The sequence below is a fragment of the Capricornis sumatraensis genome, chromosome 11 (genome assembly GCF_032405125.1).
Source record: "Capricornis sumatraensis isolate serow.1 chromosome 11, serow.2, whole genome shotgun sequence".
Lineage (NCBI taxonomy): Eukaryota > Metazoa > Chordata > Mammalia > Artiodactyla > Bovidae > Capricornis > Capricornis sumatraensis.
In genome coordinates, this window is record NC_091079.1 from 44428160 (window position 1) to 44443039 (window position 14880).

At 43.0% G+C, this 14880-nt stretch overlaps 1 protein-coding gene across 1 annotated transcript in view; it reads right to left on the minus strand.

The window, feature by feature from the left end:
• Window positions 1-13662, minus strand: part of TOX (thymocyte selection associated high mobility group box) — a 307821-nt gene extending 294159 nt beyond the window's left edge. The window contains exon 1 of the mRNA XM_068983972.1: window positions 13561-13662. Within this exon, the coding sequence (XP_068840073.1) occupies window positions 13561-13662 (102 nt within the window). The remainder of the gene's footprint in view (window positions 1-13560) is intronic.
• Window positions 13663-14880: the final 1218 nt, after the last annotated feature.

Sequence of the window (14880 nt, forward strand, 5' to 3'; positions counted from 1 at the left end):
CAGTAAGTTTGACTCCAAGGATTTCACATGTGTTAGATTTAGACAGCTAACTAAGATAAATAGTTTATCACCACTGTTACATCTTGGCAAAGAGGTGACAGCAGAAATGAAACTTTGACCTTTAAGTTCTCAGTCTAGGAGTTATTTTTCTAAGAACTGAACATTCACATATTCATTCATGTCATTTTACCATGAACACTGTATTCTTGCTCTTCTTAACCAAAATTCAGATACAGCTTCATGGTCCTTCCCCCCTCTCAGATATACAGCCTTACTTCTCTTCCCTCCACTAACCACCCCCCAGATTTTTTTTTCTAACGATTTCAAGTTAGAGAGAGGCAATTGACCTCAGTAAATTTTTCCGTCGGCTTACATTTTTTTTTTCTCTTTTCAAAGTACTCCTTAGGGAAAAAGAAAAAAGATAAACACACTTCATATAACAAGTGCCATAAGAAAAATATGTTCTGGCACTTTTCCCAACTTGTAACAGAAAAGAATTTACATCATCCAAGTATAAGTGCAAAGAGTAAAAGAAAGAAATCTCCAAATGGATTTCTGTTCCATTTTCAAACTCCAAGGCTAAGGGAACACAAGTGCTTCACTTCAGAAATGAATAACGAATGACTTCAGTACACATACACCTTTCTCTTTTTGGAGATACTGCACATAAAAGAGCATTTTGGGGGCACGGCTGACCTGCAGAGATGTGGAGCTAAGCAGAGTCATGAATTCACTCGCTCTGATATGCACACATGATACGCAATTAAAATCTCCATTCACATTCCTGCCGGGTTGTCAATCATGAGGAAAGCCTTTTTGACAACATTCAGTGAAGCGTACCAACTAACCGCTCAACAGGAACTTAAACAGTAACAGCTTTTGTTACTAGCAAGAACGATTTTCTTTTTTTTTTTTTTTTAACCAAGATTGGGTTCAGTTTCTAAGAAATCATTATGCTCTGTATTTTATGGGCTTTCATTAAAAATGAAAATGTGTCAAGATTTTGTATAGCAAGCAACGTGATGTAATATCTAGAAAATAGGAGATACATAACAATTTCTAGCCTTTTCAACTGGGCGGGTGTGTGGGGGGGGGATCTTTTAACTTTTCCTGTGTAGAACAATGAACAATGATCTTATAAAGCAGAGTTCTGGGAAGAGCTGTGACGTTTCTAATTCACTCTGAAGCTTTTTACTAGAATTTTCAAACTTTTCAAAGAGATCAGGTCTCTATCTCACTTGAAAAGTGACTGACCAGTTTATAAACCAATAGGAAAGTGACATTTTTTTAATCATAAAGAAGAATATTTAGCATGTCAGAAATACTGCATGCATTAAAGCTTTCAATTTATAGCACCCCACAGAAAATATTATGCACATAAATTCTCTACAGATGAACCTAGAAGGTGCTCTGCTCATAACTTAGTTTCTGTTGAACATCTAATCAAAGACTGTGCCCTTCGTAATAGCACATTAGTTTGCTTTCAAGTCATAAATCCATAAAAACAGGGCCCAGTAAAATTGAATACAGGATGCTTGTTAATCGGCTGCTGTGTCTGTTTTGAGCAACTAACCTTGGATTATAAATTTGAAACCAGTTAATACTATCAGATATTGAAATATTTGTCTTTTTACTTATCATATCCTGTAACTGAGAGAGCAGATGCATTCTGACCATTAGCAGTCATGACAAATTGCCTTGCTAATGAATGTTACACACTGAAAGTGCCATAACTGATTAAACTACAATTTCCCACTACCAGAGAGAGAGAGAGAGAGAGTTGGGGACTCCAGCAGTGGGCAACTCTGATATTCTGCCAACAGGCCTTCAGGCCACTGTGTGATATTTTGAAAAACACTCTAAATTCCATATGAACAGATTCTAGAAGCCTATGTGTATACAACAGGTTTTTAAAGAACATTAGATAAAACAGCTTAGGTTGGAGCTGATGAGCCATGAAAAATGGATGCGGTTTAACTATTTGATATCTTTGCAAGTAGGTATTAAAGAATATTCTCTGGTGTGGGTTTGTTTTTTTTTTTCCTCTCTCTCTCCTTCCCTTTCCCCGCCCCCAAAACATCGAGTGTGCTTTGCATTTCACATAAAATCTTTCTTTTGTCAGTTCCTTTGTTGGTGCAAAATTGGCAGCAGTTCAAATTCAAAGTACTCCTATTCATTTACTGACCAATGTCATTCTAGTTCACATCAGCCAGCGAGCTAAGCTCTAAAAACATAAAAGACCTGCTTCACCACTGACGAATAATGTGTACATTTTTACAGAGCTTAAACCTTAATGCTTTCCCTGAAACTAACAATACAGTATATCTTATCATTCCTTTTTCACAAGCAAGCAGCTGCTGAAACGCTTGCCACTTCAAAATATCAATTGCTTGCCAGAATTTTCCTCCACACACCCTGTCAAACTCATGTATATTGTGCAACGAAAATGGTGCAGGACGGAAAGCTAGAAATTGTGTCAAATTCTGCTGTAAGGGTATGATGTGCAAAGAACAATGTGTGACAACCGTAGAGACTACAAACAATGGCACTGGAGCCAGGGACTTCATAGATCACAACTGTGCCTGTACATGTTTCATTGTAGGCATTATATATTTAAAGCAGGACAAATGTACCGTTCTGCATTCTGTGCTACACAGAGGCTCCTCCCACAGATCGCCTTTCACGTTTCTCCTGGTGATGGAAACACAGTTGAGTTTCATTTCTTTTTCTTTTCTGAAAGCATTTAAGGTTCTCAAGTCCTCAAGGAAGAAGACACTCTCACACAGGCACACAAGGCTATCCAAATGAATAACAGAAACCAGAAGACAATAATACAAGATGAGAAAAGGAGATCTTGTTCACTTAACATTTTGGCTGCTGAGGACACAAAGGCAAGGATTATCTTAAACAGTAACCAAGGGGATCAAGAGAACTACACTATCACTATGCCTGTAAACTGTTGTGTGCCTAATTTTAATGCAGATAAGTGCTGGCTTATTGATTTGTGCGATTTTCTAGCAAAATGGAAATCCCACGTGAATATGTTCTTTGTGTGCAGAAAATATGGTTTAAGAAGCTTTTACTCTTATTGCTTCCCTATGCCAAAAGAACAATTAAGCAAATAATATTTCACTACTGGATCAGGTCTATAAACTAACACGGATTCCTGTCTGTTTAGACTTTAAATATCCCTTCTCGTTTTCTGATTCGCTCCGTTTACTTTAAAAGCTTCTGGTTGTTGAAAAGTTGTTTTTCTTCCAAACGTCTCTTCAAATAACATGTAAAATCTGAAAACAGTCTCCCTTTGGAACACATTTACTTAATTATAAAAGGGTTCATGGCTCTAACAACCTCACACTAATTCAGTCAATGACTGCAGAAAGAGAAACATGTTTATGGGAGATTAGTATGAATCTATATTCATCTCCTCCACAACCTAGCTTAGGTTACAAAACCTTTATCATCCAATTAGCTTGGTGTGGAATTAACTAACTCCAAGTTAAGGAAAACTTCAGATCAGATATGCTTTTAAGGTGTCAATAAATATTTTGGAGAGAGAATAGGCAGTTTAGGTGCTTAGGGGTGCTGACCTTTGCTGTGTTGATTAGTGGGACAATGCTACATTATTAACACACAGCAGCTGTACCTGAACTGTTGCCATGAATATAATAGCCTTTTATAGCCATCAGGGGAGTGAGGTGGGAGGCCTTTATTAACCACTAGACATGATTAGCACATTATGTGAACTTTAGTAGGCAAATTATCTCTTATTGAAATATAAGGTTGGTTATAACTAGCTGTAAACATGATTTTTAAAACTTCCCAGTGAACAACTCCAGATTTTACTACCATTCAGTTCATTATTGGCCAGTAATCGATGAAAACAGGTTCTATTGGGGAATGTACTTATGGGAACTGAATCTCCAAAAGGCAGACCTTGTCACCAAAGGCTGACTTGAAAACTGTTTGGCATTCCAAGTTCAGGGATATTAGCATACATGCAAACTTTCTCTCTTTACTTAACTCAAACTGTTCATGAACTAGAAAAGCTGCTTTGGGATTTCTCTTCTCCTTTATTTCTTTAATCAGTTCTTAAAAGATTAGTTTTGCAGTAAATTTTGGAGAGTTACCTTGAAAAATAACAGCATAATGTATTTCAAAAAGCTTAATTTGGAGAGAGAAAAAGATTATCCCATCAGCCTTAGTAACTGAACACCGTGCAGAGAGTCCATTATGAACAGTCTTTTATGCCCTGGCAGAAAGTCATTAACATAAAATAAATCATTAGCTTTGATATTAAGCTTCTACTATCTGCAGGTTTCTATGATTAATGTTCATGACCGCATCTGCCAAATGATAAAATATACTTTTTGTTGAAAGGTTATCCTGCCTCTTTATTATTAACATTTCTCTTTATACAATTGGTCCTGGCATTTTAGGTGAAGGCATATTGGTGTAGAAGGAAAGAGTTGGTTTTTTACAAGGGCTTGGAGATGCCAATGCATGTAACACTTTATCCATCATTTTTCAAATTAACCATTTAATTGAGTTAAAGGACTTAAGAATATCAGGTGGTGCACAGACATGCTTTCAGTGTAATTGGACTATCTTTAGATCCAGTTGGTCCATTGTTTAATTAATCTTGCACATTACATTGCCCATCTCTGGCCCATATATCAGAGGAAAGGAGTGAGGGGCAAGCTTAGACCCCTGAAGTCAGGAACTACAAGAGGTCATTTCCCTCTGGAGCAGGCATTCTCAACTTTATTTTATCTCCTTACACTGCACCATAGACAACAGATTCCATCCTAACATCTCTCATTAGGTGCACTGACTCACAATGCAGAAAGCGAAAAAGACACTCCCTGGGGGCTTATCAATATCTGAGAGAGGGAGATTACAGGCTGTACAGACACACACCTCATTTTCCCCAATTCACCTCTGACCCGCTAGAAAGGTTATTCCTTTCGCTCCTTTCCTGAAAGAATCACTAATCTACGACTTTGGGAGAAAAAGTCATTCCACTAAGGTTGCAGAAATAGAAGAAATGGGCTTAGAATACAGTATTTTTCTAAGGTCTACCATGGCTTGAATTTTTGAACATCTTTTCTCACATGGTTTCAAAATAATCTACCTCTGTTGACTCCTTGAGGCTCATAAGGGTGCCTTGATACAAACATAAGTTATTTCCTCTAGTGGATGCAGGCAAGATTGGGACACAGGTGGATGAAAGGTTTTTAGTTATCAGAACTTTTACCAGACATAGAACAGAGTCAGGCTTCTAAACAGAATGGGAAACAAGTAGAGGGAACCATATCCTTTCAGGGTTGTATTTATTTTGCCTAGGGGGTAAGTCAACACAGGTTCAAGAGCTCAGGTTTTATCTGAAATCTTCAACAAGTCTTTTCTTCAGAGAGGCCTAGGGTTTTCCTCAGAAAAGATCCAGTTCTTTAGTCTTATTAAGGTATAATTTGCCCAATTAAAGCCCTATCATGGTGAAAAACTGTCACATGTGAAATATGGCTGTTTCTTTAAAAGGAGTGGTAATGAGGCATTCCTGCTAGCTAGTATGATTGCCTTTGTTGTTGTACAGCGATTCTGCCACTTATGGTAAACTCTCAGGCATTTATGGGAAGAAATATATCCAGGACAATGTGAAACACAGTAAAACACATGCTCACTCAACACATACACACACACACATGCGCGTGCGTGCGCGCATGCCAATTTCTCTACCAGGTAACTAACTTCCAGAGAGGGGCTCAAAGACTTGAATGGACAAGTATTCCATGCAGCAACTGATAGTGTTATAACTGTGGATCAGATACATGTAACTTATAAGCCCACATAGTAACTCAAAACACTTTATAGTTTCTTGGCCACTAGCAAAGCTTCTTATCAACCAACCATGGCACTAGTTTATTTAGGAGTCCTTTCAAAACAGCTTCATAAAAGCACATAACTCAAGAATGAAAACCAATAAATACTTGGCTAAAGCTGAACCATTAAAAACTCCAAAGTGAAAAATGGACAAACAGAAAAGCATTGAGAGTGACACGGGTTTCATGACCTTTGTTAGCATAAAAATAAATCAGTGATGATGTTTCATAAATACAATGGAAACCTGAAGATAGATTTTAAAAGTCAGGCAAACTCTCACTGTAGATCAAATAAAGAGATCTGGGGAAATATTGGTACCTCTTGATAGAACAGGGGGTTTCTTTCTGGCATCACCCCTCCTCTGATCTTTTTGCTGCATCCAGGCACAGAGCAATATAACATTCTCATTTTCAAAATGAATGCTATAGGGAGGAACATGTTATAACCAGGAAAGACTCATTTCAGGTTAATGTGAATTCCATGTCTCAAAGTATTATGGAAGAACTGCTATAATTAACAGTTTGTTGGCACTTCCATTATAAACCACATTTCTAAGCAGTTTATAACTCAACTGTTTTTAATGAGAAATTACTCTTTAGGATGAAACTTGGCATGCATGGTTTAAAACAAAAAAATGCTCAACTTCATTAGGGTAGATATATGCTGTAGCATCTTGGCGGGCTGCTTTCCTAGCAGGACAGTCCATTTAACACAATTCACTATCTACTGCTGGCCCTTGGAGACCACAGGCTATCTGATTCTGGGAAGTACATCTTCAAAGAAAATGATCAATTGAATAATAGTTGTTCTTGGGCCTCCTCAGGGGCCTGGGCCCAGAATTCCCCTCGGATACCAAAATCTGAAGTTTCTCAAGTCCTTATATAAAGTGATACAGTATTTGCATGTAACCTACATACATCCTCTGTTACTTTAAACCATCTCTGGATTACTTATAATGCCTAATACAATGTAAATGCTATGCTAATAGCTGTAGGCACTACGTAAGTGATATGTAAATAGTTGCTGCTGGTGCGGGGCAAATTCAAGTTTTGTTTTCTGAAACTTTCTGGGATTCCCCATACCGCCCCCACCCAAATATTTTCTGTCTGAAGTTGGTTGACTTGCCAATGCAGAACCTGCATATATGGAGAGCTGCATGCATGCCTGCTCAGTTGTGTCTGACTCTTTGCGACCCCACAGACTATAGCCCATCAGTCTCCTCCATCCACAGGATTCTCCAGGCAAGATTATTGGAGTGGGTTGTCATTTCCTTCTCCAGGGGATCTTCCCAACCCAGGCATTGAAGCAGCATCTCCTACATTGCTGGTGGATTCTTTACCACTGCACCACTTGGGAAGCCCATGGAAAGCTGATGTATATTAATAACATGAAAATGGAAATAAATAAGAAAAAAGAAACTATCTTTAAGATTGGTAAAAGTAAACATTCCCATGTTAAAATTTTGTTTAAATTCAGTTAAACAAGGCAGCTTTCATACATTCAGATGCTTCATTGGGAAGCTTCTTGCAGCCAAGATTATAACTATGTCTTTGGGGCCCACCAGTATTTATAATTATGGTGTATCACAATGTTGTTTTCTCCTAAAGATATACATGTTAGATTCTTATATTTGGCTATATACAACATAAGTTTTATCTTTAACAGTTGATCCAATATTTTTAAAATGCAATTGTTCATAACAGTTCATCGAGTCATGATAAGTACATTACTTTTCCTTGAAAAATATAAGTTAAATATTCTACCTTATGACTTCTCAGAAACCTTGAGATTCACCTTTGGATAAGCTAAGATGGAGGATGACAAGTTACCTAAAAGTGATTAGTTAAATAGGTTCTTCATTTCCAACTATTCCCATCTTAGTTATCTATGTATATTCTGATGAAAACACATAAACATGCCAACCCATATAATCACTATAAGTGTAACTACCTAACTTACCATGTGCAACTAAAGATCAGAAGATTATAGTCCCACTTTCATACTATTTTAGAGTCTAAATTAAGATTTCTCACTGATAAGGGATATTCAAGGAGCTGATCCCAAGCTCTAGATACACTGTGCCTAAAATGTGCTGGAAGAAAGGAACAGTGAGAGCTTAGAAATACCCACCATGGCTTTCCTCTCAGGATCACATCTGTTTTCTTAGTCTATTATTCTATGACCCTAGGTCATCCACTCAGCTGGGGAAAAGGATAGCAGCCTAGCTGTGGACCTAAGAAGTGGACCTGGGCCCACGGACTGGAAGTTTCCAATTTCTGCGCCCAAAAAAGGTCAAGTACTGGGAGAAGGATGGACTTGCTAACACGGCTATGATGGCAATGGTGACAATGAAGATAGGCACCAAAGGCGGCCAAGATGAACACAATGGTGAGCCAAGGATCTGAGCAGAGGGCGTCCAGGTGAGAAAATATAGACCGTCCACGTTCAGACCCAGACTGGGAAGGAGAAAAGCAGGGGAGGGGGAGTTGTTCCAAGACTGGGGGTGTTTGGGAAGGGGATGAGGAGGAGGTAGGGAGGAAGCACCAGACACAAAGACAGACCAGTTGCTGAGGGCAGGCTTCCATCAAGATAAGAGGATCTCCAGTAGTTGAGAAATATCCCCAGGGTCTTTTTCAACTTTCTAGTAAGTTAGCAAAATGTTGGAAAGCACGAGAATAAGTCATCCTTCATGGCAAGGTTTCCTCTGTGCCCACTGCCCCAGTCCCCTAACCTACCCCTTTCTTGAATTGAGCCCATCACACAAAAAAAGTATAACCACAAGATATAGCCCCACACACCAAAACCAACGTTTGAGACCCATTCTGGTCCTAAGAAAACCACTGTTAACTTGGAACTTTCCCTGCTTCTTTCAGATTCAAGTGCCTTACATTTTTCTCCGTTCTCAGTCCCTTGCAATCACGTCACTTAAAAAAACAACAATAAGCAGCTGATGAGATAATATTTAAATATTAGTTTAGTTTTCCCAGCTAAGAGAAATATCAAAATGCTCCTTAATATCATCACGCAGTAATTTTAAAATAAATGGTAAAATGTGAGAATAGTAAATAATGTAAACTACTTTAAAAATAACATTATGAGCTCCAAAGCTCAAAACTAAAATTTTTGCATAGACATTTAAAATTGGAGTTTATGACACTGAGATATCCCACAAAATCAAGATATTAATAGCTACATTTGAGGTTTTAGTATGACATCTGACTTAGTGGCCAAAACCATTTGATTGCTTAGCTCAAAGCTCTTACCTATAAATTTATTTAAAACATATTTAAGGACCTCAAAACTTACGAAAGATGCCAGCTTAATAAAACTCCCATGGGAGTTTTAATTACACTAATGATGTTCAAAGTATTGACTATGAATTTTCCAAAGTCCTAGAAGTTATGGGGGTAGGGAGGGAACTAATCAAGCATGATGCTCTAAATTGCTTATAATCCTCCCCCTCCCTCCTCTCTCCCCTCCTCCTCCTTTTTCTTACAGTTATTAAAGCAGAAATAATGACTCCATCATAATGTGCTTGCAAATCCTGTATTTTAGGAAGGGTGAGTTTTGCCACATTAAAGAAAACACATAATACTCTAAACAGGAAAATAAGCTTGAAGGAGATTCTGCAGAGATGACAATGAATCTTGTTTTTCTCAGAAGTCATCAAATGTCTACTGTTAGATCTGACATTTTAAGTCAGAGTTCATCACAAACAGGTTCTTCCTCCTATGTTTATGTGAAAAGATGATACATTTTCCTTCCTCATTTCAATGACAAAAGCCCAATATTCCAAACGCCCATTATTTTTCACTATGTATACAGCCAGTATTAAGCATGGGTTTGTGTTATGAACTTCCTTGTGTCTAAATCAGTCAAAGAAAGATTCAGGGCCTGATTCCACAAAAGCAACCGCTGAGAACAGTAAAGACCATTATTTCCTCTCCCACTGCTGGCAGAGGTCAGCATCCCTGTCATTAGCCATGTCATAACATAATTGTATTACTACTCCTTATGTGGGCAGATACTGAGCAATAACTGAACACATCACATCATTGCAGAAATGAAAAAGTGCCACTTCTTTGTCCCAATTTAGCATAAAATCAGTGAAAACAATCTTCAGAAATGACACTGCACTAGAAACTGAAAGGAACTGTTATTACTCTGTGGGTATATATTTAAACTAATGTTCTGACATCTTCAACTAGAACAAAAAAGAGGACTCTATTTTACTACTGAGCTCCAATTGAGAGTGCCTATAATCCAATTTCTTTTGGTAATATTCAGTTCAATTAAGGGATACAATGTTACTTAAAATAGCCTTCATCAGATGAAACTCCAGTATGGTACCCATCTCTCAATGTCTCAAACAAAGCCATGCTTTAAGTTGCCAGAGGTAAACAGTGTTACTTTGAGCCTACATGTTCCTGTCCAGTCTACGAGTTACACTGGTATTTCAAAGGCTGACCTATATACAGCAACATGCCATCCAGTTCTGGCTGTTTGTATAAGAAGAGACGCTTCGCACAGTTGCCATAACTAACATCGATGTATTGTTCTCACTTTTCTCCCCCAATGGGCTCTGTGAAAACGGAGGCCACTCTACCTGATGATGTGCTCATAACCGAACGTGTTCTTGCAACAGAGCGATACTAAATTAAACTGTTTTCCAAAAAATTGCCCCTCCAGAGTTTATTAACTGAACAATATAAGTAGTGTTTTGGCAATCTATAGAGCAGCAGTGCTGGAGAATGTCAGCAAAGTAAAACAACCTCGTTTTAGTTTAGAAAAGCTCCAGGAAGAGGATATTCATTTTCTGGATTAGGGTCTCTCCTGACATTGAAAAAAATAATGTCACTGGAGAAAGTCTAGTCACAGTGTGTGGTGCTGAAGCACAGAAAGATACTGGTTTCTGCCGGGATTTAGCACACTGACTTTAGTAAAGTGTCGACAGATTTCAAATAAAGACAATTAGGAATTTATGATCTTATCATCCTACTGAAAACAAATAGCCTGACAAAGTGACTGTTTCGTGTAATCAACTACACACTAGTGACACCTCTGAAAGAGACAAGGTTTACTTTGCAATCTTCTCTCTTTGGGGGGAGTCAGAGCTAACTTGTTTTTACTAATGTAGATAAAGATTATTTCACCTCTTTCAAACTTCTGTCCACCTTTCAGATCCCTGCAAATCTACTTGAGTCACTGCAAAAATGAACACTGGCTGACTACACTGTAAGCAGCTCAAACTGTGGAACCGGACAGAAATTTTGTGCCAATGCTAATCACGGTGGAGTAGAAAACATTAGTGCCAGGGCTTTCTGGGGCCTAGCAAATCTACTCAGTACTCTAAATATAATCAAGAATGAGTGACAAATATAGTTGATAGACTGCTACCCAGAGAAGGGCAGGAGCAGACATCCTGAGGCAAACATTTCCATGAAGTCTCTTCCTACTATGAAAAGTGTATCTTATGACTGTGCATCTTTAAAAATCCATTATTCCCTGAATAAGTAAAATAGAAGACTTGCATCCAGTCTATAGAAAGGGTGGCTAATTTGCATTTAAAAAGAACAGTTTGCTCCCCGTACACGGGGTGACTTAAAAGGAACTTCAATGAGCTAGTAAAAAAAAAAATTCTGAATACTTTCTAAATTAATTTATTCAATGCACAGTACAACCCACTAAAATTATTTAAAGCACTTAATTGGAAAATGATTTAATATATTGGACCAATTCTTGATTTTCCAAAGCATTTAACTTTCAAATTAAATCTGACCCTCCTATCAGTAGAATGACGAGTGAAATGTGTATCTAAGACGTTATAAAACCACAGATAAACTTAATAAGATTTGTCCAGTTTCAGTGACAAGATGTTTCTGACCTTTTGGTTCCGATTACTACTGCGGAATAGGTCTTTGCTATCAAGAATGCTGCTGCCTTTCTATTATTTTTGTCAGTAGTCGTGCTATATGCAAAAATAAAATGTTACATACACAAAACACCTCCTTGTTAAGGCAAACCAGACTTTAGAGTAAAAGAGCTATGTTACCAACAAATAATGAAACTTCATCACAGAAACTTCTCTGGTCAAAGTTCCCTTACCCTCCAACTTGTCCCTAGCTACAGAGCTGCTTCCTGCGGGATGAAAAGCCCTTCTACCTTGCCCAAGACTAGATTCCTCTGGTTTCTAACTTGCCTAGACATCATCAACACACGCACGTTGGTCTTACACACTGTACACAGGGCATCAGGGAACTTCTCCACGGGATGAGATAACTCACAGCTCTGTGGGGTGTGTGTCTGGAGGGTGTCTGGAGTGTGAGTGTGAGTGTGTGTGTGTGTGTGTGTGTGTGTATGTGTGTGCGTGCGCGCGCGCGCGCGTGCGCGCGCGCCTGGATTGACCAGGACTCGGAGTTGCGAGTCTGCAGCGTGCTGGGGCCCGGGGGCTGAGGTTGAAACGCTAAATACCTCCGGATCACGTAAAATAGCTGCTTGATGATAACTCGCCACCGGGCAAATGTTACCAGTCCCAACGCTCTATCCAGTGGAATTCACCGAGAGGCCGACACGGAATTGCGGGCAGAGGCACGGTGTCCACCGAGCGGGAGCTGGGCGTCTAAACCGCTCGCCCAGAGTCTCAGAGAACTCAATTCTCCCCGCCACGTTTCACCGGGCGGGACTGCTTAGACTTGTCCAAAAAGCCCGAGGCGAGGACAGCCGTGGCCCTGCGGCTGCTCTCGGACCTGGTCCCCCACGCGTCCTCCTTCCGGGAGGTGAGAGTTCGGGAAAGCTTAGGAGTCGCCCCATTCCTATGTACCCACAGACTGTTCCATCCTTGGGACAAGCGGAGCTCCGCAGAAACCCCGCTCACTCTCCCGGCCAGCTTCGCCCCGGGCCCCCGCGGCCTGGGCACCTGAGGTCCCCGGGCTTCGGGTACAGTCCAATCCGGGACCTGCTCGCGTCCCGCAGCGAGTGCTGCTGCTCCGAACGTGAACGCGGCGCGCCCGCCCAGTTCCTAACAAACTCGCGGTTTCTGCGCGCACCTCCGGGCGGGAGCTGTCCCCGGGACCCGGCGCTCCCGCGGCACCCCGGCCTGCAGACCCGAGCCCGGACACTGGGCTCTGCCGCCGATCGGCTTCGGGAAAACAAAAGAGTTGCGGAGCGCCGTTCCCTGGCGGGGGGCGTCTCCGGGTCCCCGGCACCCCGACTCCCAGCGGCTCCCCTGGCAACTAATCCCGGGCCGGGAAGCGGTGCCACGAGCCCCCACAGCCCGCACAGGAGCGGAGGGAGAAGGGGAAACGAGAAAATCAACGGAATTCTCTCTCTGCCTGCGTTCCGGGACCCCAGACACACCCCCCAAAGTATTCTGCGGATCTTTCTTAATTTTTTTTTTCCCCCCAGCGCCCGCGGCAACCCTAGGCAGGGCTACTGAGTCGCGATCAGCGGGAAGGGAAGGATGGAGCAAAGCGCGTCACTTTCCGCACCACTGCGGTGCAGGGCAAAGCCGGGAGCTGCTCCGCAAAACTGACTCCCCGAGCGCATGCCCCGGCAGCCGCGGGGCTGCGAACCGAGCGCGCCCGGGAGACCGGCCTCCGCGGCCGGCCGGCGGGCCTGCCGCCGCCCCCCTCCCGGGACCGAGCAGCCAGAACGCGGCGGAAACAAAAGCAGAGCGTTCACCTTGTTGCAATAGTAGGGGTCCAGGCAGGGAGAGGGTCCCAAACAGGGCGCGTCGGGCGCAGCGGCGGGCTGGGCTGGAGGTGGATAAAATCTTACGTCCATTTCACTCTCACATCAAGCAAACTCCTTTTCTGTGCCTTAAAAAAAAAAAAAAAGTGTCCAGCAAAACAAGCTTAGACGGAACAGAGAGAGGTGTCTGGACTCAGGAGTAAAAGAAACACCTTCCTTCCCTCACATCCGTTTGTGGTTTGTTTAAGAAGAAGAGGAGAAAAAAAAAAAAAAAGAAAGAAATAAAAAAAAAAAAAAAAAAAGAGGGGGGAAAAGCGCTCAACTCTCCCCCAAGCCGCGGCGCGCACCCGTCGGCGCCGAGCGCGCAGCCCGCTCCGCCGCCGGGCAGGTAACTTCATGCGCTCATTGTCCCCCCGCCCGCGTCCCCTCCCCGCCTCCCGCGCCCCTCGCCGCCCGGCACACGCGCTCGGGCTCTAGGTCCTGGGCGTTTTATTGAAGTCTCTGAGTTGCTCTGCTTGGAGTTTATTTTCTCCACCTTGGAGGCCTGGAATAGGGTGGCGAGGACCGGAGAGGGGGACAGGGCGGTGTGTGTGTGTGTGTGTTGTGTGTGTGTGTGGTGTGTAGAGGGGGGCGGTGAGCGCCCCGGGCCCGGTGGGGTGGGGTGCGCGGCGGGACGCGGGTTGCTGGCGGCCCAATGGCGAACGCTCGGGGCCGGGGGCCGGAGGAGGGTGGAGCGGAGAAGGACCAGGAAAGCGCGTCTGGGCCCCGGGAAGCCTCCGCTGCGCCCGGGCCGCGGTCGCCTGGCAGCGGCGCGACGCACACAAAGGGGCCGGCGAGCCCGAGCCCGAGGCGGCCACGGGGCCCGGCGGGGAGCACGCAGCCAGGGGGCGCTGTGGCCCATCCCGCTCCGCGGCCCCGCCCCCGGCCCCGCCCCACTCCCGCCGCCCCCGCTGCGGCCGTCCCCACCTCTCTCTGGCGCCCAGCACCTCTAGCCGCGCGGCCATCCCCACCCAGCGTTCGCTCCCCACCCCAGTTCCCGCTCTTGGGTGGAGGTGACTGCTCCTGCCTGCACCACTGTGGGGGCCGGGAACCCTCGGGGAGCGCCAACCCTCTGCGCGCTCTAACTGGTCTTCTGTCCCAGGGACCCCGAGGGAAGGCAGGATGGATGGGCTGTAAGAGTCTCCGTTCTCTTGCTGGTTCCTGCCTCCAGCCCTCCCCTTCCCCTGGTCTCTGCCCCACTGCAGGGTTAGCGAAGGCTAAGGCTGCGTTGTTGTTGTTGATGTTCAGTCGCTCAGTCGTGTCTGCCTCTTT